This window comes from Homarus americanus, unplaced genomic scaffold (assembly GCF_018991925.1).
Source record: "Homarus americanus isolate GMGI-L3 unplaced genomic scaffold, GMGI_Hamer_2.0 scaffold24260, whole genome shotgun sequence".
Taxonomy (NCBI): domain Eukaryota; kingdom Metazoa; phylum Arthropoda; class Malacostraca; order Decapoda; family Nephropidae; genus Homarus; species Homarus americanus.
The window spans coordinates 1,445,679-1,471,573 of record NW_024721079.1 but is presented as its reverse complement, the minus strand read 5'-3'; the positions used below and the strand labels follow the sequence as shown (position 1 = coordinate 1,471,573).

The following is a 25,895-nucleotide window of genomic DNA, read 5'->3' as shown; positions in this document are numbered from 1 at the left end:
ATAAAGTGAAGAAACAAAGAATAAAAAAAAAACACGTACACATTTTTATCTTAATATTCCACCATAAAAAAATAATAAAACTACAAAAATAAAAATATATTCCACTATAAAAAAATAAATACAAAAAATAAAAATATTCCCTCTCTTCTTGTAAGCATTGAAAATTATCGAGATACAAAAATATCACGGAGGAGAGGAACTCGTCAATTACACAATACCGTCAAAAGGCAAATAATGGCACACGGGAGACGGAACTGAAGGTATTATAGTTCAGGTCATCAATACAGCTCAGTTAGTTACTGTGTTAGATGTACAATACCTCTATTCACCAGGTAACTGTGTAGACAAATTAAAAATAATATCTAGGATGTCATATAAGAAGGGGTGACATATATCTCTCTCTCACATACAGAACCAATGTGTAGTTTCAATGTCTTTTCGGTGTACAGTTTGTTAGGAGAGTGTGTTAACGGATTCCCCTCCCTCCAAAAAACGAAATTTACGTAATATTGTGGGAGCCATTAAGGTGTGGACTACGTGTAAGTACATTGATGCTGCGGATTGGAGGAGGAGAAGGAGGAAGAGAAGGTGAAGAGGGAGGAGGAAGACGATGAAGAACAGAAGGAGGAAGAGCAGGAAGAAGAAGATCCCCACGTGGGAAGGTCGGACAACTGCTCACCGAAACATCAAAGTTTGTTGAAGGCTTTTGAGTGTATTTGGACCAACGAGAAAAGAAGATTATTAGAAGTTTTACCGAAATGTGTGAGAGAGAGAGAGAGAGAGAGAGAGAGAGAGAGAGAGAGAGAGAGAGAGAGCCATGCGTAAATCTTGAAAAATACAGAAAAACTCAGATACTAAATAACAAACTATTAATAATTCCCAAACTTTGAAAATAATTAATAAAAGATCAATATACGTTTAGGGCAGTAGGCTAATAAATTATAGATATGAAAGAATAATTTAGTTTCTATAGTTTGAAGAGAAAGGAATAGCATTATATTGACCCCCAAACGCCTGGAAGCTGAGAGAAAGAGCGGTGGACAGTGGAACTCTATGGCAACTTAACGAAAAGATTTAAGGATAAGTTAAGGTCAAACATTTCTTCTGTTACTCCTGAAGAAGTAACAGAGTGATGCGACCTGGGCAGTGTGCTTTGTGGGGCTCGACAATATGGAGTGAACGCGGGAGCCAGTATCGTGTCGTGTCGTGTCGTGTCGTGTCGTGTATGTTGTGTATATATGTAATGTAAGTATGTAATGTATGTATATATGTATGTATGTATGTATGTATGTATGTATGTATGTATGTATGTATGTATAACACTCCCTGAGAAACAAAAACACGCTCCGGTAAGCTACCCCCGTACACACCACAACAGACTCACCAATTATCTTCAACATTGCAACTGTAATTTTTAAGTCCGAAAAAGAAAAAAAATCCGTCTGTATACCATTCCAGTCTTCTCCTCCCCACCATAGGATCTTTCATTATCGGCAATTAGCTTCTTCCTTCACTAGCTCCCAATCCCTGGACCAACAAGAGCAGCCTTATCATCATCCAGGTAATTAAAGATTCGAGAGTTACCTTTCATGCTCAGAGAATGTAGTAATATAATTGATTGGTGTTTCTTGTTGGCTGCTGAAAATGACTCAATCGCCATTACTTGCAAACAGGTCACGTCTATGCCCTTGAGATGTTGTTTTTTGTTATCTGTTAAATGTTATCTGTTAAGTGTTATATATATTATCATTTGTTTATATTCCATCGATTTGTATAATGTTATTGTGTAATGGAATGGTGATAAGGGATCTGGCTCTCAGTGTTGGTGAAACAGTCCATTAACCCCGCCGTGTTGGTGAGTTCCACTGTCAGATTCAGTATGGCAGATTCAAGCTAAATTTTCCCCTAGAAGATGATTTTTTTCCCCTAGAAGATATTTTTTTCCCCTACAGGAGCATCCCATGAGAGAGCACTTTATAGATGAGGACTTGACTGACTTCCCTACTGGCGTGACACAGTTCTGGCGAGAATTTCCTTCTTATAAGAAATTGCTGAAAAAAGAGGTGATTCATCTTCCTTCTCACATAACCGGCTGTCACCTCCTCCTCCTCCTCCTCCTCCCAGGTATCACAAATGAGGTGTACTCTTGCTACCAGGCTATACGTAGGACCTGACTCACCCCTCCTACTCACCCCTCCGACTCACCCCATCCCTCAACACCCATCTTCCTCCTCCCCCTCCTCCTCCTCCTGATGCAGACATCACCCCCGTCTCCCGTATAAGGATTCTGATACTCTCTCTGTCAACACCTTTATAAACAAGTCCCTGTCCCATCTTTTTTTTCCGTTCTGTCTTAAAGTGCTGAATTATTTCTTAATTTCCTTACTGATATAGCTATTGTCATCTCTAATACACACATGCACACACACATATACTTACACTTACACACACACACACATTCTCACCACCACACCACCACCACACCTCACCACACCACCACACCTCACCACCACATTTGAGAACGAAAGGAAAAAAAATGCATCCCATAGCCGGACAAGAGAATGAATCATGAGTAGAGGTAAACACAAGCGGATTCCTCCCCAGAGTAATAACAGCAGTCAGTAGGGGAGGGGAGGAGAGGAGGGGAGGGAGGGAGTAGAGGGGAAGAGAGGGAGGGAGGGAGGGGGAGGAGAGGGTGCAGGGGGAGGAGATGACTAATCAGGCAGAACGGGGGTTAAGAGAATTGGGTTCTGGGAAAGGTTTGTGTATGTATTTTACCTATATGAGGATAGAATGTTCACCACTGCGCGCGTAACACAAGAGAGATATTGTTCTAGGTTAGGTTAGGTCAGGTTAGGTTAGGTTAGGTTAGGTTAGTTAATTAATGTGTTAGAGATATTCGATAAGGTTGTTATATGGAATGGGAAATATGATTGAGAGAATGGAGAATGAGAGAGAGAGAGAGAGAGAGAGAGAGAGAGAGAGAGATGGTTGGTGTTAGTCTACCGGAAGAGAGAGAGAGAGAAGAGCTGTATGTACGGGCGGATAATATCTGGTGGTGGTGGTGGTGGTGGTGGTGGTGGTGGTGGTGATGGTGGTAGTGGTTTTGATGGTGGTAGTGGTGGCGATGGTGCTGACTTCCCCAGGTAGTAATGTTGCCAGCCTTGCGTCACCAGAGTTGAGTGTTGTTCCATAAGCAGTGTATTAGGTGCTGACAGTGTTTTGCCATATGCTCCCCTTGCGGTAGCTGAGAGGTGATACATGAAGTCAGCTCGGACAGAACCGTGATAATACTGTACTGGCTGGTTAGGTTGGGTTGGGTTAGGTTAGGTTAGGTTATACAAGATGGTAACCGAGGCAGCGTCACCCACAACTGTTGAGAATCAGGAAATGGATCACTACAAAACTTGTGTCAGGAGTGGAGAGGGAGGTGAAGGGAGGAGTGCTTGATAATGTGCGCAATATATCACCGTGGAGGTAAGTAGGAGGCTGGCCCGGCTGAGCCACACACTCACACACCCATCACGAATGCCACAAACTGTGAACTAGTTTAAACTAACAGATAACAGGAAGTATATTTTTGTTTGGCTCGTAAAAAAACAAAAAAAACTGCTATATATCATCCATCTTAAATACTCATTAATCTGGACGATATTATCATGAGTGTGGTGAGGGAATGATAGGTTGATGACTCCGGGGATTGGCAACCCCAAGGGAGGCTATAAAGCCGGGAGGTAAGAGCGTGATCACGTCACTACTCTTGAGGCACCAAGTCTAGCATCACACCCACCAGGGAGAGCTGCATCACCCCTCACGGTACACATCACCTCTGCTCGCTACCTAACCCTGGACCTCCACTCAAAGTTCTTTTGTAGAAAAGGAATTATTTAGTGACTTTCCGAAGTTGAAACTGAAGGAGTCATAGTGATTTAACTTCCGGAAAGTGTCAACTTCCACATTGTATTGTGAAGACATACCAGTGAACAGTGTGTCGAGCGCTGAGTGTTAGCGCTACAGTGCATCATGAAGACAGAGGATAAGAACAACAACGGTCCGCTGCGCGTGGCTGTGTTGGGCAGCAGACAGGTGGGCAAGTCAGCCCTCACCGTCCGCTACCTCACCAAGAGATTCATCGGGGAGTACAGATCAGACACAGGTGAGGACTCGGTCTCCTGGCCAGGTGTTCAAGCATTAATATAGTTTTCCTCTTACTTGTCAATACAATCACATCATACTAAACCGTATAATTATGATTTCTTGACACTTGTACCAATAATTTGTTCTTGTTGTTACAGATATGCTGTACAAGTGTGTGCTGCAGGTGGATGGAGCTCCTCAATCCGTGGAGATCATGGACACGTGGGCCAGCTGTGATCAGTCCTCGGACGCTCACCTCCAGTGGGCTGAAGCCTTCGTCGTGGTTTACGCCATCACAGACAAACAGTCGTACACCTGGGCCGCCAACACAGTGCAGGTAATTATCTTCTACACAGCCATAAAGTCATTTACTGTTATATACTGACTCCTAGCAGCTGACGTCATGAACTTTGTATCAAGATTGACAGCTAATATTGTGTTGTTTGATGTATAACTGAGGTGCAAGTTATTAATGTTGTCTCTTCTTGTCTGTTCCTTCAGGAGCTGTCAGAGCGGCGGTCGTCTGCCAGTGTGTTGATGCTGGGTAACAAGAGTGACCTGGGGCACCTACGGGAGGTGGAGGAGGTGGAGGCCAGAACGCTGGCACTCACTCATGCCTCCCGCTTCTCCGAGGTCTCCACGGCCGAGAGCTGTACACCTGTAGCAGATGCCCTCGACAACTTCCTTAAAGAAGTTAAGACACACCGAGGCGGCAGTAATGGGAACACCCTGAGCAACGGGTCCCCCAAACAGCGTAAGCTCTCCGTCACCAGAATGTTGGGTTCTCTGATCGGCCGTCACTCACCACCCCCACAACACATCACCGAACTCATCGTCCTCGACAAAGAAGAACGCAGCAAGTTGGTCAGATGTAGTCGACAGATCTGAATGATTCCTACAGCTGGTGCTTCTTCAGCCCAAAGTGAACTCAAGGACTTGGCCCAAAGATACATAGTGATGACCTCATGGAGCCCTTAACACTGTTCCTGAAGGGGGCGCTGAGGTGTTTATACAACCAAATATTTATAACTTAATGTTTTGTTCTGTGTTTTCGTTGTGATATTTTTGTTATTTATGAAGCCACACATCGTCGCGGTGATGGGCGGTAAGATGTGGAGAATTTTTATCAATAAGATGTTCAGCACCGATAGTGAACATAAGAGTATTTTAAGACTGAACATTGTTGAATACGGCGAACGAGATAGAAATGGCGATACTTCAGTCTACAATGATGGAGATAATGGAGAGAAGATGAATACAAATGTTAGAGATATGACGTCTTAATGTTGAAGAAGTGACGTCTTTATGCTAGAGATTTGACGTCGTAATGTTGGAGATTAACGAGAAAGACCTGAAGATGTTTTAAGAGATGTTGGAAGATACAGAACCTACCAAGAAACATCAGAGGGAGAAAGTGTTATGACCAAACCTGACATCAGTGCTCGTGAAGGCGTCCCATGCAAACAAACACCCAAGAAGCATCGCGGGTCCCTGTGATGAAGTTTCTCGTCGTGTTACTCAAGAACCGGATCACTGTAATAAAAAAAAAAGGCTATTTGAAGACGTGTATGAGAATTTATGAACACTGTATATATCTAGACCTCCAAGAATGTCATTGAAATACAAGAGACTACTGTACACACACACAGGGCATTCTAGTGTACCTACCACACACCTGGACACACCTGAATCTTCAACGCTGCTGGAACTTTTTTTTTTTATCAAGATTTCAGCCAAGACACCTCAATAATCATAGGAAACAAGAGAATTTCCCAAAACATAAGAATAATAATCGATTTTGAAGAGACGTGAGGAGGAATGGGGAGGCGATAGTGTTCAAGACTGGTGTAGACTTATGGCTGGTGGCTACTGAAGACATATAACTCCCTCAACTACGAGATAAATGAAGATATCTTGTGTTTTTTATTGTCTGTCTGTCTCTCTGTCTCTCTGTCTGTCTCTCTGTCTGTCATCCTCAATCTGTGATATTAATGTTAGTATAATTATCTTTAATGTATTTTTTATAATTTATTTGATCAAGTACAAAATGAAATAAGTGACAAGTCTTTCTTTATTCCTCTTAATTATTTTTTTCCCTCAGAATTAATTACTCAATGACGTAAAATAATATATATATATAATTCATGGTGGAAATAGTGACAAGGAAATTATATAATATACTGACGATAATTTTGACTATAAAAGAATTAATATATGATAAGAAATATAATAAAAAGAAATAAGATACCAACACCTTATACCAACACCTTATACTAACACCTTATACCAACACCTTATACCAACACCTTATACTAACACCTTATACCAACACCTTATACTAACACCTTATACCAACACCTTATACCAACACCTTATGTCAACACCTTATACCGACACCTTATACCAACACCTTATACCAACACCTTATACCAACACCTTATACCAACATACCTTATACCAACACCTTATACCAACACACCTTATACCAACACCTTATACCAACACCTTATACCAACACCTTATACTAACACCTTATACCAACACCTTATACCAACACCTTATACTAACACCTTATACTAACACCTTATACCAACACCTATACCAACATATACCAACACCTTATACCAACACCATACCAACACCTTATACCAACACCTTATACCAACACCTTATACCAACACCTTATACCAACACCTTACCTTATACCAACACCTTATACCAACACCTTATACCAACACCTTATACCAACACACCTTATACCAACATTTTATACCAACACTTATACTTTATACCAACACCTTTATACCCCTTATACCAACACCTTATACCAACACCTTATACCAACACCTTATACCAACACCTTATACCAACACCTTATACCAACACCTTATACCAACACCTTATACCAACACCTTATACCAACACCTTATACCAACACCTTATACTAACACCTTTATACCAACACCTGCGCTCAACACCTTATACCAACACCTATACCAACACCTTATACCAACAATCTTTATACCAACATCTTATACCAACACTATACCAACACCTTATACCAACACCTTATACCAACACCTTATACCAACACCTTATACTAACACCTGTAATATACCAACACCTTATACCAACACCTTATACCAACACCTTTATACTAACACCTTATACCAACACCTTATACTAACACCTATACCAACACCTTATACCAACACCTTTATACCAACACCTTATACCGACACCTTATACCGACACCTTATACCGACACCTTATACCGACACCTTTATACCAACACCTTATACCAACACCTTTATACCAACACCTTATACTAACACCTTTATACCAACACCTTTATATACCAACACCTTATAACAATGACACCTTTATACCGACACCTTATACCAACACCTTATACCAACACTTTATACCAACACATTATACCAACACCTTATACTAACACCTTATACCAACACCTTATACCAACACCTTATACCAACACCTTATACCGACACCTTATGCCAACACCTTATACTAACATCTTATACCAACACCTTATACCAACACCTTATACCAACACCTTATACCAACACCTTATACCAACACCTTATACCAACACCTTATACCAACACCTTATACCAACACCTTATACCAACATCTTATACCAACACCTTATACCAACACCTTATACCAACAACCTTATACCAACACTTTATACCAACACATTATACCAACACCTTATACTAACACCTTATACCAACACCTTATACCAACACCTTATACCAACACCTTATACCGACACCTTATGCCAACACCTTATACTAACATCTTATACCAACACCTTATACCAACACCTTATACCAACACCTTATACCAACACCTTATACCAACACCTTATACCAACACCTTATACCAACACCTTATACCAACACCTTATACCAACATCTTATACCAACACCTTATACCAACACCTTATACCAACACCTTATACCAACACCTTATACCAACACCTTATACCAACACTTTATACCAACGCCTTATACCAACACCTTATACCAACACCTTATACTAAAACAATAAGTTTGAGTCAATATTATAAAGACGGGATGGACAGACACTGAGCTAGAGAGCATCAGGTGTCTGTGGTAACAACTCTCTACCTGAGACAGCGAAGGTGAGTGACACACAGGTATGTTAATGAGTCTTGGAAAAGTAACACTGTACGGCATTTAAGTTTAGGTTTATTGATTACAAAACAACAGTATACACACACACACACACACAGACACACACACACACACACACACACACACACACACACACACACACACACACATACACATACACACACACACACACACATATACTAAGGGGGGTGCCCAAGCTACCTGGTGCTCATTAAGCCACTTCTGTATCTTCGAGGATATGTTTAGTTGGCAGAGGCAACAACAACAACAACAACAACAACAACAACAACAACAACAACAACAACAACAACAACAACAACAACAACAACAACAACAACAACAACAACAACAACAACAACAACAACAACAACAACAACAACAACAACAACAAAACAACAACAGCAACAACAACAACAACAACAACAACAACAACAACAACAACAACAACAACAAACAAACAGCAACAACAACAACAACAACAACACAACAACACAACACAACAGCAACAACAACAACAACAACAGCAACAACAACAACAACAACAACAACAACAACAACAACAACAACAACAACAACAACAACAACAACAACAACAACAACAACAACAACAACAACGATGATAATAAAAATAATAATGAAAGAAGATGAACAAGAACAAGAAGAACAAGAGAAAATAAGCTAGAAAAAGAAAGAAAAGGAAACAAAGAGAGAGAGAGAGAGAGAGAGAGAGAGAGAGAGAGAGAGAGAGAGAAATCAGGAAAATGTAGAAGAGAACAAGAAACAATAAAAGAACAAGGAATGAGTAGAAGAAGAAGAAGAAGAACAGTGTGGAGAGTAACAAGTGAAGGCTGGTGATGGCGTCTCAGTTTCCTGGTGTTTACTTTATATTACCTCCCAGCTCCCCACCACCTGAGGCAGCCAGCAGCACGTAGCCTCCAGGATGCAAAAACACACACACACACACGTACACACACACACACACACACACACACACACACACACACACACACATGTTCCTTATTCATTTCCTCAGTATTAAAGACAGTGAGCTGAAATTTGGTAGGGAGGTGCGGGTGGCCTAGGGGCTGTGGTCATACACTATCATCTGTCACTCCCCAACTAAGCCAAGTAACTCAGGTAATATTTCATGAACTCTGAAGATACGGAAACGTCGTACAGGTGGAGAGATTCACTATAGGACCATCACTCAGTTCAACGTCCAGTAATACGATTTAGCAAACATCCAAACTGTACAATACATCGGGTTTAATATTTTTCTTACGGTTTAACCCTTTGAGGACGATGGTTTAACCCTTTGAGGACTATGGCTTAACCCTTTTAAGATCGATAGTTTAATCTATTGTACTCGAAGGTTTAAAACACTTTCCTTCGCATACTTCACAGGGGTTTATGAGTTTTCAATATACTTCTATACATTAATCACGGGTGTAAATACAGTCACCCCCCAAAAAAACTATCTATACTCGGGGTGATCGATGAATTCCAGAATGAACACTGTGACTCCTGTTGTCTCGGTAGGGATGTCAAAATCCTTCGTCCGTTGTGTCATATTATCTCAACACAATTTTGTATAGGTAGTTTTTTAGTGACTGTACACACAACAATTTGTCAATGACTCCGAGTTTGTTTGTTCATTCTCGACACAACACACACAAGAGTCTCACTCCTCCTCTTCCTCAAGGTGATGTTGTATAAGCAGAGGTTATATTTGCAACACAGGTAATGGTTTTCCAGGTAAATATTGTTAACACCAACAACTAGACCTTCAGATTGTAGGAAAGGTTATTCTTCCCCTCCAGTGCTGACCTTCCTCCCCGCCACCCAGACAGTTCTAAATTAAAAATCTTAATAAAAAAATCCAATAATAATAATAATAATAATAAAAATAATGATAAATATTAGATAGAAAACAAAAACGTGATGAAAGAATAATGATGAAAGAGTTTTATAGTAACTGTAATAATAATAAACAATAATAGTTAACAGACAGTTTCTAAATATAAGGGAAGAGCTTCAAGACCTCTGAGGGATTTTTTTTTACCACCTTTTTGCTTGTCTCTCAAGTCATCAGGAGCTGTTCAGAGAAGACACTACTGCCAAGGGTTACAACAACTTGGCACCTATAACCATCAAACCATCTCTCTATATATTAAAATTCCATCTGTTGTTCTCACACTTGATCAATATTCGAGGAAAGTTATTAAGATTTGTTTAACGAGAAAGAGAACAAGTGTTTCTGAGTATCTGAGTGCCAAGCAGTGCCAGGAAACGAACTATAATGTCTGAATTATTTGGCACAAGCGAATGACATAGTGACATCTCTTAGGTGCTAAAAGTATCGTAGATGTTGTATTTAACTCATACTAAGTCTGTCTGTCTGTATGCCATGAGACACACGTGAACAGCAGCCTAGGTAAAGACTGAAGCTGCCAGCCTATACACCTGACGACCGCCGTGTGGGTCTTGTCATGAGGTCACCTGGTGAGGAAAGTGAATCGAGGTCTTGAGTCAACAGGAGTCGAAATCAGACTATCGAATAATTTTTTTTTTCAATGTGCTTTCAATGTGTTCCTGGTAACTAGTACTGTTATTAAGTGAACCTATTTAGTCAAGATGGACTTAAGTGCATTCTCACACTTACCCTTAAGGGGGAATATAGACACAAGAGAGGTTGAGGATAAGGCATTAATGTTGCCCATGAGGTGACAGCTGATTAATGATGTGGTTTAACCCTGAGAACGATGGTTTAACTCTGGGGATGATCGTTTAACCCTTTAAAGACGATGGTTTACCCCTTTGAAGATTATGATTTAACCCTATAACGATGAAGGTTTAACTTTTTGAGAATGATGATTTAAACCCTTTAGGGCTCAAAGGGTTAAATATCTACTCAATAAAAACTAAAACTACGAAATTCTTCATTATTTTTTGTGACGTGAGAGAGAATCCTCCCCCCCCCCCTCCCCAAGTCGAGGTTCCTTGTTTGTCTTACTATATCCGGGTCACGTACTGGTCACTGGCACACACACACACACACACACACACACACACACACACACACACACACACACACACACACACCAGTGGCTCATTATATATAAAATATGTTTTGTTAATAGACGATTTTTCCACACCTTTAGTTTTTCATTTCCCTTCATAAATTTCTCCTTCTCCTCCTCCTCCTTCGTATTCCTTCAGTACAACAACAACAGCAGGCACGTGGAGACTCTAGCTGGGGTACAGAACAAGACCAGGCAGTACACCACCGTCTCCAACTAACCTAACCCTAACCTCAACACTGCCGTGGCCACCATCACATCACCACACTGGCTTTCCGGGGTATAACGTGACTTTCTGGCTGCTGCTACGACACACTAACACCATATCCCCTTGTGTGTGTGTGTGTGTGTGTGTGTGTGTACGACCTTCCGGTTCCCAGGAGACAGTCATTATGGCACGCCGCGGGTGAACGTGCTTAGGAGCAGGAGCAGAAGCAGAAGCAGGATGAATCTCTCCCTTGATGGTGTACGTGTGGTTAGGTTAGGCTATGTAGAAGGATGTGTAAAGACGTATAAGGAAGAGTCACAAAAACATAATAATAAAAGTCTGGACAAAAGAAAAATATTTGGGATAAAACTTGATGACCACACACACACACACACACACACACACACACACACACACACACACACACACACACACACACACACACACACACACATACACTGCAGGATGTCAAAGGACCTCTATTACCTACATGTGTTCCTACGCCCCCAACAAAGGAGGTCTTGAAGGACTTACATATATACGGTAATAGCAAGTCCTCTCACAGTATAAAACATCTTGAAGAAATATACGAGATTTCTACCGATCTTTTGTCTTATGGTAAATAAATTGGATATATTGATTTATTGTTGTTTTTGTTAATGGAGGAGTTTATGGGATTTTATGGGGATTTGGGGGAGTTTTATGGTATTTTGGGGGATTTTATGGGATTTTATAATAATTATTTCCAATGTGTCTGAGATCGTGATGAGAAGAATTATTTTTTTTTTTTACGGAAATGTTGGAATTGGGGACTCTCTCTCTCTCTCTCTCTCTCTCTCTCTCTCTCTCTCTCTCTCTCTCTCTCTCTCTCTCTCTCTCTCTCTCTCTCTCTCTCTCTCTCTCTCTCTGACTTCTTCCCTCCTCCTCTCCCCCAGACAGAGAGACAGACAGACATACGGTCAGTAATCAAGAGGTGATGTAGACTACTCTTCATGTCATTTATGTGAGCGCTTGCCACTCAGGTAGTATAGGCTGGGTGGCGCCGTCTCTCTGGGGGGCTAGGAGGGGGCTGAAGTGCTAGGAGGGGGCTATTTCCGTCTCTTGGGCCTCCAACTTCCCACCTTACCCTCTCTCTCTCTCACTCTCTCTCTCTCTATTTCTCTCTCTTTCAGCCAGGCCAAGGTGAGGGAAGAAAGCGAGATGTCCCTGTGTGTGTGTGTGTGTGTGTGTGTGTGTGTGTGTGTGTGTGTGTGTGTGTGTGTGTGTGTGTGTGTGTGTGTGTGTGTGTGGCTCTGGTTGTATTTTTATGCCCATTAAAATTCGACCCGATGTGTATGTATGTATGTGTATGTATGTATGTATGTATAAACACCTCTACAAACATCAACAAAGACGTACATAAACCCACATATTCTAAACACCAGCTGTCACTATGTAGCCAAGAATTTCCCGCCAGATCAACACCTCTGACACATTTCACAAGCCCCGAAACACAAATCCCCTCTTCCTCTTCTCCTTCCTTCCCTCCTTACTCCCTTACCACCACCCTTCCTTGCCTCACTCCTCTTACCTCACTCTCTCTAGCTAGTGTTTCTGCTAGTTCATTACGGTGCAAGTGAAGTCACGGTATATCAGTCGACTAGTAATCAGGCTTCCTTACCCCGCCAATATTGAGAGTATTGGTGGAAAGTTATTGACGGCGTTGTGTTGGTTGAGATACTTAAAAGGTTATTAACAGACTGGTTTGAGAGGTAGTAGTAATAATATCATGGTATACACGTCGTAAAGGCTGTTTGGAATTTGTCAACAGAAGATTAAGAATGTTGAATGGTCTTGTTACTCTCAGATGTATGTGGTGTTAGGTGGAGACACAAGACATATTTTTTTCTCATTTTATATACTGAGGAATAAATGTACAGGTAAAATATATAGAGAAAGATACAGTACAGGTGTGTGGTGTGTGTAGATGATGGAAGGTGTTGGTGGTGATGATGGAAGGTGGGTGGTGTGTGGTGATGATGGAAGGTGGGTGTGTGTGGTGATGATGGAAGGTGGTGTGTGGTGATGATGGAAGGGTGGTGGTGTGTGATGATGGAAGGGTGGTGTGTGGTGATGATGAAAGGGTGGTGTGTGGTGATGATGGAAGGGTGGTGTGTGGTGATGATGGAAGGTGGTGGTGTGTGGTGATGATGGAAGGTGGGTGGTGATGGTGATGATGGAAGGTGGGTGGTGTGTGGTGATGATGGAAGGTGGGTGGTGTGGTGATGATGGAAGGTGGGTGGTGATGATGGTGATGATGGAAGGTGGGTGGTGTGTGGTGATGATGGAAGGTGGGTGGTGTGTTGATGATGGAAGGTGGGTGGTGTGTGGTGATGATGGAAGGTGGGTGGTGTGGTGATGATATGGTGTGTGGTGATGATGGAAGGTGGGTGGTATGTGGTGATGATGGAAGGTGGTGGTGTGTGGTGATGATGGAAGGTGGGTGGTGTGTGGTGATGATGATATGGGTGGTGACTAATGATATTTGTTGCTGAAATAATACATCACCTTTTCATCCAAGTTCATAAGAGATTTATTTTTAGTTTGTTGATTTAAAGTTAATTATGAAAGTGCATACAAGCCAAGGCCACCATCGACACTTTGCACCACCGGAGAGTGTTAGTTAATCTGGGTTCTCACTTAGCTGGTGGTGTAGCCAAGGACGACACCACAAGTCTGAGAATGAACTTTGTTGTGGTGATGGTGTGGTGGTGATGGTGTGGTGTGGTGATGATGTTGAGGTAGTGGTGTGGTGTTGGTGAACATATCATTATACATGTGTTTTATCAATGTGTAACCATGAACGTTCTTTATCTTGCACGCACACACACAACGCACACACACACACACACACCGCGCGCGACAAGGCTTCAGACGTCTGGATATTAATGTCCCAACCACAACCGTGTCATGAGAGCGAGGAAGGATAATAACACTACCTACTTTCAGTCAACAACACCCCCACCGTAACCTAACCTAACCCACAACAACAACAACAATAATAATAATAATAATAATAATAATAATAATAATAATAACAATAATAATAATAATAACCATCATCAAAAACAACAATAAAAATAACAACAACGACAATAACAATAATAATAACGACGATAATAATAATAATAATAATAATAATAATAATAATAATAATAACTACAATAATAATGATAATAATAATAACAAAAACAACAACAGCACATACAATATATATCATAGCCGGCGTGAAGCTCTTTGTATAGGTTAGGTTAGGTTAGGATCTTAGTGGATTTAATACAGTAAAACCTCCATATAACGGATTCTTCCATATAATCCGTTAGCTGGAGGGGTGTCACATCAACAAGTCTCCTTGGATATAAGGAACTATGTCTATATAGTTCGTTAGATGGAGGTTTTACATATAACAGGCCCTCCATATAGCGGATTTTCTTCTCCATATCGTACGTTAAATAGAGGTTTTTACTTAATAATGGTAGGGAGGTGCGGGTGGCCTAGGGGATGGTCGTACACTCTCTTCTCTTCTCTTCTCTTCTCTTCCCTTCTCTTCTCTTCCCTTCTCTTCCCTTCTCTTCTCTTCTCTTCTCTTCTCTTCTCTCCTCTCCTCTCTCTCACTAACAATGACTCGACAGAAAAGAAAATATTGCTCCCCCTCTCTCTCTCTCTGTGACGTCATAAGGGAGTCAGCAAATTTTGACCAATAGGCAGTGAGTCTGATCTTGTTCGGCCGCTCTTCTCCTTGTCAGAGTTTAAACACTCCCTAAAACAATCCTCTGATTCACCTCAGCCTCACGCGGTGCACACTATCTTGTTACTGCTTACCTGTACAGTAATTAGTTGAGTCACCTGGTTTCTTGCAGGTACAGAGAGGAGGCAGGTTGGGTTAGGTTAGGTTAGGAGAGTAAATGTATGTATGTATGTATGTATGTATGTATGTATGTATGTATGTATGTATGTATGTATGTATGTATGTATGTATGTATGTATGTATGTATGTATGCATGTATGTATATATGTATGTATGTATGTATGTATGTATGTATGTATGTATATATATGTATGTATGTATGTATGTATGTATGTATGTATGTATGTATGTATGTATGTATGTATGTATGTATGTATGTACAGTATGTATGTATGTATGCTATAAACCTCTTCCTCACTACAATCCATGGCACTGAAGGTCACGTCAAGGCAACACGTAATAGACCACACCCTGACCACCGTTCATTCATAAAACCCACAAAATACTATAAAAAACCTACAGAAAAACCAATTTAGAGATATTTTCTATATTTATCTCTAAGTGAAATAAACTTTGATGAATTACTAGTGTACCAAGTTAGTAATCGTTAGTTGATAGTGGTTGGTTTGTGTTCATTGATAAACGCTCGTCTACTACAGGTTAGCCCGGGTTGGGGTTTAGTGAATGGGCGGACTGGCTCGGGGGATGACGTCAGAGCGATGTTTACCAAGTCCCCCCTTAGTGGATCAATGAGTCGAAGCCCTGCCCCTTTTCTCCCCCTCCAGACACACACACACCTTCTCTGTCTGTCTCTTTTCCTTCCCTTTCTTCAAGTTTTTCTTTCTTTCTTCTTTCTTCTCTTTCTTCTTCTTCCAGTTATCCCCATATCTCTTTATCTCTTATTCTTTCTTTGTCTCTTTGTTTTCACTTCCTGTTCTTTTGTTTCCCATTCCTTGTATTACAGTATATTCAGAATCTTCCTTCCTTCCTTCCTTCCTTCCCTTCCTTCCTCCTTCTCATTTACGTCATTCTAAGTTATTTCTTCTTATACCTTCCTCAGTTCCTTTTTTTGTCTCACCTCTCTCTCAGGTAACACGACTGAGTACCGTGACTCCTGGTGGTGGTGGTGGTAGAGGTGGTGTGGTAGAGGTGGTGGTGGTAGAGGTGGTAGTGGTGGTGGTGGTGGTGGCAGAGGTGGTGGTGGTGGTGGTGGTGGGTGGTGTGGTGGTGGTAGAGGTGGTGGTGTGGTGGTAGAGGTGGGAGGTGGTGGTAGAGGTGGAGGTGGTGGTGGTGGTGGTAGAGGTGGTGGTGGTGGGTAGAGGTGTGGAGGTGGTGGTGGTGAGGTGGGTGGGGTAGAGGTGGTAGTGGTAGAGGTGGAGGTGGTGGTAGAGGTGGAGGTGGTGTTGGTGGTGGTAGAGGTGGTGGTAGAGGTGGAGGTGGTGTGGTAGAGGTGGTGGTGGTGGTGGTGGTAGAGGTGGTGGTGGTGGTGGTGTTGGTGGTGGTAGTGGTGGTGGTGGTGGTGGTGGTGGGAGGGTGGAGGTGGTGGTGGTGGTGGAGGTGGTGGTGGTGGTAGAGGTGGTGGTGGTAGAGGTGGTGGTGGTGGTGGTAGAGGTGGTGGTGGTGGTAGAGGTGGTGGTGGTGTGGTGGTGGAGAGGTGGGAGGTGGTGGTAAAGGTGGTGGTGGTGGTGGCGTGGTGGTGGTGGTGGTGGGTAGAGGTGGTGGTGGTGGTAGAAGTGGTGTGGTAGAGGTGGAGGTGGTGGTGGGTAGAGGTGAGGTGGGTGGTGGTAGAGGTGGTGGTGGTAGAGTGGGGGGTGGTGGTAGAGGTGGTGGTGGGTGGTGGAGGTGGAGGTGGTGGTGGTGGTGGTGTGGTGTGGTGGAGGTGGTGGTGGTAGAGGTGGTGGTGGTGGTTGGTAGAGGTGGTGGTGGTGGTAGAGGTGATGGTGGTGGTGATGGTAGAGGTGGTGGGTGTGGTGGTGGTGGTGGTAGAGGTGGTGGTGGTGGTAGAGGTGGTGGTGGTGGTAGAGGTGATGGTGGTGGTGGATGGTAGAGGTGGTGGTGGTGGTGGCCAGGGTGTGTGGAAATTTGGGGTGTGGGGCGGAGAAGGAGAGGGGGAGAGGGGGGGAAGGGGGGGAGGGGGAGGGGGCGAGGGGAAGGGGGGCGAGGGGGGGAGGGGGGGAGGGGGAGAGGGGTTGAAGAATGGCTCGATAAGGTGGTGGTGGTGGAGGTGAGGGGAGGTGAGGGGTGAAGGGGTAAGGGGGGTGAGGGGGGGAGGAGGGTGAGGGGTGAGGAGGGAGGAAGTAAGGTATTAAAGGTGAGATACATTTCTGGAAACCTGAGGACTGGCTGCCATTCTACGACCTTGAACGTTCTCCTGTGCCCTTGTCCCTACCACCACTACCACTACCACTACTACTATCACTACCCTTAATACCACCATTACCACCACGACTACTACCACTACTATCACCACTACTATCAACATCATCACCCATACCACTACCACCATTACCATCACCACTACCACCATTACCACCAATCACTACCACCATTACCACAACGACTACTACCACTACTACCACCACTACTATCACCACTACTACCAACATCATCACCCATACCACTACCACCATTACCACCACCACAACCACCATTACCACCATAACTACCCAAACTATTACCACCACCACTACCACCATTACCATCACGACTACTACCACTACTACCACCACTACTATCACCACTACTACCAACATCATCACCCATACCACTACCACCATTACCACCACCACAACCACCATTACCACCACAACTACCACCATTACCACCACAACTACCAACATCAACCATACCACTACCAATAATAATGTATCTTGTTAATGTAGAGTCACACGACAATTTAGTGACCATTATAGTTAACTAATCGAATTATGAGGAAAATATATAAAAGCAGGCATGAGATTTAACATAAGACAATTTAACCTAATTTTGTGAAATTTATCGTATGAATGAAATTTAATCTAATAATGAAATTTAACGTAAGAATAAATTTAACGTAATAATTTTTGAGAACCTATACTAAGCAGCTATCATCTGCCTCACCTGCCTATAAGGATCACACCTCCATCATAAACCATACCTAATTGACCCTTAAAGGACACACTCTAACATGGTTTATATCTCTTTATTGCCCACGTAAAGGTGACATTCAGGTACCAACCAATAAGATACTGTTAATATATAGGTAATTAGTTTACCTGTATAATACGTTTACACCTGTGTTTGTGTTGCCAACTTTGGATCTTGTAAATATTATCCCCTCCTTCCTCTCCTAGCGTATTAACCTAACCTAATCCTACCTTGAGGGGTTGGATTGGGTTAAAACGCAGTAGATGTCAGCGAAGTGTTGCCAAATTAGAAATAGACGTCAACATCTCAGACCAGGTGACCGCTGGGGTCCAAACACTCGCCCTAAAACAAAACATTCTTATCTCTTTTGTCTTACTCCGATTGTAACTGCGTCTGTTTTCTCCCCCTCCTCTCTCTTCCTCCCCTTCCTCCCCTCTCTCTCTCTCTCTCCCTCCCTATCCTCCTCTCTCTTTACCCCTTCTTGGGTCCTTCGGTACACAGGCTTGGCCACACCCCGCCACCCACACCTGCTGCCCCCACCCCCACACCCTTCCCCCACACCACCGCCACTGCCCACACATCCTCTTGTTAATCCCTTCTTTATTTAGAAACAACATGGGTATATATAGCCCCTTCCAGTATCCAGGGCTTTGTGTTCATATGTAGATCCTCATGATTTGTACAGCAGGGGCCTGACACACCGGCTTTACTGGGAATTAAAATTGATCGTATTTTTTTCTTTTTGGGGAGAGAGAGAGAGAGAGAGAAGAGAGAGGTAGCTGGTGGGTGACTGTGATTCCATGTTACCCCAGACCATCAGTGGCTCCAACACACACACACACACACACACACACACACACACACACACACACACAACCACCTCACAGTCTGTGATTAAATTAACTCAACCTAAAAGATGTGTACTGCGTGGTCAGGAAATTACTCGACTCCTGTCTGAAAGATCACTGGTTCGCTCAAATTAACTCAGATGTGTGCGGTGGTCAGGCACATATCTCGACTCCTGTCCTAAAGATCACTGGTTCGCTCCCAAGGTAACTCAGATGTGTGCGGTGGTCAGGTACATAATACTCGACTCCTGTCCTAAGAGATCACTGGTTCGCTCCCAGGTAACTCAGATGTGTGCGGTCAGGGTACATAATACTCACTCCTGTCCTAAGAGATCACTGGTTCGCTCCCAAGGTAACTCAGATGTGTGCGGTGGTCAGGTATCTACTCCTGTCCAAGAGATACTGGTTCGCTCCCAGGTAACTCTGGCTTAAAGTTGTTGGTGAGGTGTAGGGAGGTGATCGAGGACTCTTCCATGTATAAGTACCGCTTCTAACAGCCTATGGGACCCACCTTCACCATCAGTTTACTAATTATCTATTAAAGTGACACGAACACAATAAAAAATTAGAAAATATAAATAACTTTGTTTGGCATCATCTATGTTAATATAGACTCTGAGGTTTATTATGAACTTCAAATAGATGATGATAGTATTTCAAGTTTTAGTTCAGAATCAGTAGAAGTCAAGTCAGCCACAATCTAGGTGACAGTTTGGCAGTGAATGGCCAAATTAATACCAGTTTGAATAAGCGGCATCCTAACACTAACCTAACATTTCTTAACACTAAACACTTCAACACTAACCTGGGATCAGTTTGACCTTTAACATACGATACTACCTAACCTTCAGAATAGTGGTGACCTGTACTATACTGGTTCCCGGCCCACCTTACAAAAACACTACGAAGCATGTTCACATCGCGTCTCCAACAACTTAAACAACAAGTCTCATTCTGAACAATAAAATTCTCCGAGAAATATTTGGATGAAGAAGTTGTGTTTAAATTGTTTGAGTTTACTGGTAGTGAAGATGGTGCTGTTTGAGAGAGAAAAGAGAGGAGAGAGAGAGTCTACAGTACGTTACCAAAAGTTGAGTTAATGAGTAGAAATTTAATTAGCAAGGGACAGTCTGTATAGCGTACAAAGGAGAGAGACTGTCACGTTAACCAGTTCAAAGACGCAGTGGACAGTCAGTCTAGAGTGGTCAGTCAGTCAGTCGTTTAGATGGCATTTAACACACACTGTATGTAGAAACAGTTAAAAAAGTTACCGTGTGAGATAATCGTTACAGATGAAAACACAGAACTACATAGCTGTACATAGCTGTACACTCTTGTTCTGTACCACTTTAGCTGTACACACTTAGTACTCACTTAGCTTCTGCTCACACTTAGCTGGCTACTCTGTATACACTTAGCTGTACTTAGCTGTACACACTTAGCTGCTTAGCTGCCTTAGCTGGACACTCTTAGCTGCACACTTTAGCTGTACACCTCTGTATAGTCTCTCCTATATTTTCCTGTAACTCGGAACAGACTCGACGGTACGAGGACAGACAGGCCTTCAGGTGCCGACTTATCCACAACACAACAGCTTAACAGCGGAAGGGATGAGGGATGAAGGATGAGGGGAGAGGGATGAGGGGAGAGGGATGAGGGGAGAGGATGAGAGGGATGAGGAAGGAATGGGGATGAGGGATGAGGATGAAGGATGAGGGATGAAGGATGAGGGAGGAGAGGATGGAGGAGGGATGAGGGGAGAGGAGGAGGGGAGAGGGATGAGGGGAGAGGAGGGGATGAGAATGGGGGATGGGGGATGAGGATGAGGATGAGGATGGATGGGGAAGAGGGATGAGGAACAACCTAACGAGCTCATTGAAATTTTTAAATTCCGATATTTGAATCAGATATTTATAACAACCAAATTAACAATAAAATTAAGATATTTACATATAAGAGCATTAGAGAATGGGGTAGGGGTGGGCAGGAGGAGGGCAGAGTAGGGTAGGGGGTGGGCAGGAGGAGAGGCTGGGTAGGGGGGTGGGCAGTGGGTGGCAGGAGGGAGACTAGGAGAAGTGGTGGGCAGGAGGGTGGGCAGGAGGAGAGTGGGCAAGAAAGTAGTGGGTACAGGGGGTGGGCAGGAGGCAGGGACATTTTCTGGGACACTGTATACAAACATAAACCAAAATAATAAAATCTCTCGACGGATAATATTTCTCCATGAAGGAATAAAAAATTGAACTTCTAATATAGTTAAATGGTTCCATTTAATCATAGACCTTTGATTATCTGAATTGTTATCTGATACACGTGCGATACAATATGGGTAAAGATAAAAGATGTGATGGTGATAGTGTTGGGTGCAGGTGGTGGTGATGTAGCAGGATAGTGTTGATGACAGTGGTTGGAGTATGCGTGTGATTGGGACAGTAAACCCACAGCTTCCAGGATACGCCCATTTCGGACATTACCACATCATTCATATCCGTGTGTGTGTGTGTGTGTGTGTGTGTGTGTTTGACCCGTAATCCCCGTCAGGTGGATCCGGTTCTGCCCATACACTGTCATCAACTGTCACGTCATGATAATGTCAACACAAGGTTATCCAGTGACATATTTTATTGAATTCTAAACACAAACTAATACTATGTCTTTAATACCTGGGAAGTGGGTAAGTAAGAAGGAAGTAGAAGAGGTTTAGGGTTGTTATCCTGGAATGTATTTAGATATGCTAACGTTGTATTGGTCACCATATTACGTTGACTCACCATTCAAGATATCTTCGCCACCTAACCTAACCTAACCTAACCCAACAACCAACCTCCTAACCTAACCTAACCTAACCTAACCTAACCAACCTAATGGAAGATCTTTTACGTCTTGTATTGTATTAATGTGGGAATAACTCGGTAACAACGCATTTACTCTCGTAGGCAACAGGTAAATATGGATCTACCTGGTGACGGAGAGACCCGGTTGTCTATAGTATGACGTCAGCCACTTGGTCAATGACTTGTTCCGGGAAATTTAGCTTCAGTTATATTTTGTGTTTTTCTATTTTTTAGGTGAAGTTGGTAAGAGATGAAAGAGGGTGAGAAAGATGATGAAAATAACCCAACACCTCACAATCAACTCACCACACAACTCAAAACTCACAACATAACACAAAACACAATAATTCACTCACAACACAACACACCACAACACACCACAACACATTGCACACACCTGTTAATAATTATCCCCACTTAGAGACACACCTGACACATTCCACCAACCACACACACACAATACAGTCCCTTCACTAGTACGTTTCAGAGGCCTCGTCAGGTTTGGTGCAGTGTGGCAACCCTGTGTTTGTTTCACAATCGACAGAAGGAAACTCGCCAATAGTAAAACATACAATGAAATCCAAAGTAAAACAAATATAAAACAAATATCTCAATGTAATGATTTGTGAACGTTGATATGACGAACCCTGTAAACGCGCTAGTGACGGGATGTAAACACTTGTTATACTACCATGTGACGTCAATCTACCACGACCCGTGTCCTCCCAACTACAGTGTGGTGGTGGTGGTGGTGGTGGTATTGTAGTAGTGGTAGTAGTGGTGGTGATAAGTATATAGGTCTGTGGTAGTCATGGTAATAGTGGTGGTGGTGGTCGTGATGGTGGAGCAATATAGTGGTGATAGTGGTGGTGGTGGTGTGATGTGATGGTGGTGATAACAGTAGTAGTGGTGGTATTGATAGCAGGGTGATGGTGTAAATTAAACAAATAGAATAATATGTATATTCAACAACATAAACTAACATGGAAACAAAATTAATCACAGACAGACAGACAAACATGCAAACAGACAGACAGGCCCACAGACAGTGTTTAATTAACAGAAATAGCAGATATTCATGGACAGACAGACAGACAGACGAACGCGACAGTGGTAATAAACCGAATTTGAAATACTGTTCAGAAAAATCAACCTTCATTAGTGCCCCTCTCTCTCTCTCTCCACTTCCTGTTTCCCCAGCACCGCCACCAGCAAGTCTGACGTCATGGCGCTGTTTGAAGGTCATCGTCCTTTCCTATTCGTTGTCATGCACGGCTGTCGCCCCCCCCTCCTCCCCCACCCACAACCCCCCCCTACAGATACCATAAAACACCTATATTTGTTTTACCTATTGATAATTAAGTCATTAATACACCTGTTGAGGGATGGTGTGAATGTGTGTGTGTGTGTGTGTGTGTGTGTGTGTGTGTGTGTGTGTGTGTGTGTGTGTGTGTGTGTGTGTGTGTGTGTGTGTGTGTGTGTGTGTGTGTGCGTGTGTGTGGTTAGAAAGGTATACGTGATGTCGTCGAAATTACACTGAGACTCTACCTTCGATAAATTCTCTTATTACCTAGTTACTCTGTGAGGGGGTGTGGAGGGGGGAGGAGGGAAGAGGGAAGGGGAGGAATGATGGGATACTAATGTAAAAATGTGAGAATTCTAGATTATTTTTGCTTATTTATATGTATAATATAAGGAATGTGAGGCGATAAGAGGAGGTAAATTCGATGAATACTCTCTCTCTCTCTCTCTCTCTCTCTCTCTCTCTCACCCAACCATTTCCAACATCATCAATTCACGCCCACATTGCCAACTCGCACGCCTACATCACCAGCCCATCTAAAATCACCAACCCATGTCACGTCAGCAACCCAGGGCCTTACATCACCAACCCACGTTCATGTCCTTCACCAACCCATGACACCCATTACTAACAAGAGTAAAAATGATGAAGTTTATTGTTTTGTTTTGTTTTATTACAGGAAATTAAAATAAAGTGATCTCGTTCTTGCCGACGGCCTAGTTATGATTACAACACTCTCTCTCTCTCCACCACCAATTCTTACCCCACCCCCCACCCCTCCACCCACAACACGTAACCACACCTACCAGCCAACTTACTTACAGACATCCACCCTTGCCCACCCCACACCCACCCCACACCCACACACTCACCCACACCCACCCCACTCCCCACACCCACCCCTCACCCACTCCACCCTACCCACACCTACCCACTCACCCACCCACCCACCCACACCCACCCACCCACTTACCCACACCCACTCACCCACCCACACTATCCATCCACCTACCCACCAACCCACTCCAGCACCTGTCATTTAATCCCTAATAAGACTAAATTCATAATGATATCTGCCGTCTACCTGCATGGCCCGGTCTGCCTGTGTGGCTCAGTCTACCTGCATAGCCCGGTCTACCTGTATGTCCGGTCTACCTGTATGGCTCAGTCTGCATGGCTCCAGTCTACCTGTATGGCCGGTCTGCTGCAGGCTCAGTCTACCTGCATGGCTCCAGTCCACCTGCATGGCTCCGGTCACCTGTATGGCAGTCCTGTATGGCTCAGTCTACCTGCATAGCTCAGCACCTGTATGTCTCCGGTCTACCTGTATGGCTCCAGTCTACCTGCATGGCTCCGGTCTACCTGCATGGCTCCGGTCTACCTGCATGGCTCCGGTCTCACCTGCACTGGCTCAGTCTCCTGTATAACCCGGTCTACCTGTATGTCCAGTCTACCTGTATGGCTCCAGTCTACCTGTATGCTCCGGCTGCCTGTATGGCCCGGTCTACCTTATGGCTCAGTCTACCTGTATGGCTCCGGTCTACCTGCATGGCTCCGGTCTCACCTGCATGGCTCCAGCACCCGCTCCGGTCTACCTGTATGTCTCCGGTCTGCCTGTATGGCTCCAGCTACCTCATGGCTCAGTCTACCATGGCTCCGGTCTACCTGTAGGCTCAGCCCCATGCTCAGTCTACCATGGCTCCGGTCTACCTGTAGGGCTCCAGACCCTGCCACCATCTACCTGTATGCCGTCTACCTGCATGGCTCCAGTCTACCTGTATGGCTCCGGTCTGCCTGATGGCTCCAGTCTACCTGTATGGCTCAGTCTACCTGCATGGCTCGGTCTACCTGCATGGCTCAGTCTACCTGCATGGCTCCGGTCTACCTGTATGGCACCGGTCCACCTGTATGGCTCCGGTCTACCTGTATGGCTCCAGTCTACCTGCATGGCTCATCTACCTGTATGTCTCAGTCTGCATGGCTCCGGTCTACCTGCATGGCTCCAGTCTACCTGGCTCAGTCTGTAGCTCGGTCTCCTGTATGGCTCCGGTCTGCCTGTATGGCACCGGTCTACCTGTATGGCTCCGGTCTACCTGTATGGCTCCGGTCTACCTGTATGGCTCCGGTCACCTGTATGGCTCCGTCTACCTGTATGGCTCCGGTCTACCTGCATGGCTCCAGTCCCTGTATGGCTCCGGTCTACCTGTATGGCTCCGGTACCTGTATCCCGGTCTACCTGTATGGCTCGGTCTGCCATGGCTCCGGTCTACCTGCATGGCTCCGGTCACCTGTATGCTCCGGTCTCACCCATGGCTCCGGTCTACCTGTTGATCGGTCTACCTGTATGGCTCCGGTCTACCTGTATGGCTCCGGTCTACCTGTATGGCCCGG

The 25,895-nt window shown here is 43.7% G+C and overlaps 1 protein-coding gene across 2 annotated transcripts in view; it reads left to right on the top strand.

Moving 5' to 3' along the window:
• LOC121861417 (ras-related and estrogen-regulated growth inhibitor-like protein) overlaps window positions 1–6,195 on the top strand; it is a 12,507-nt gene extending 6,312 nt beyond the window's left edge. The window contains exons 2-4 of one of the 2 annotated variants that reach the window (XM_042359119.1): window positions 4,087–4,156; window positions 4,296–4,474; window positions 4,639–6,195. In XM_042359119.1, coding sequence (XP_042215053.1) covers window positions 4,087–4,156; window positions 4,296–4,474; window positions 4,639–5,025 — 636 coding nt within the window. In that variant the 3' untranslated portion in view covers window positions 5,026–6,195. Of the gene's footprint in view, window positions 1–3,742; window positions 4,157–4,295; window positions 4,475–4,638 lie in introns of those variants that run through there. The other variant, XM_042359120.1, reaches the window with a different exon arrangement.
• Window positions 6,196–25,895: the final 19,700 nt, after the last annotated feature.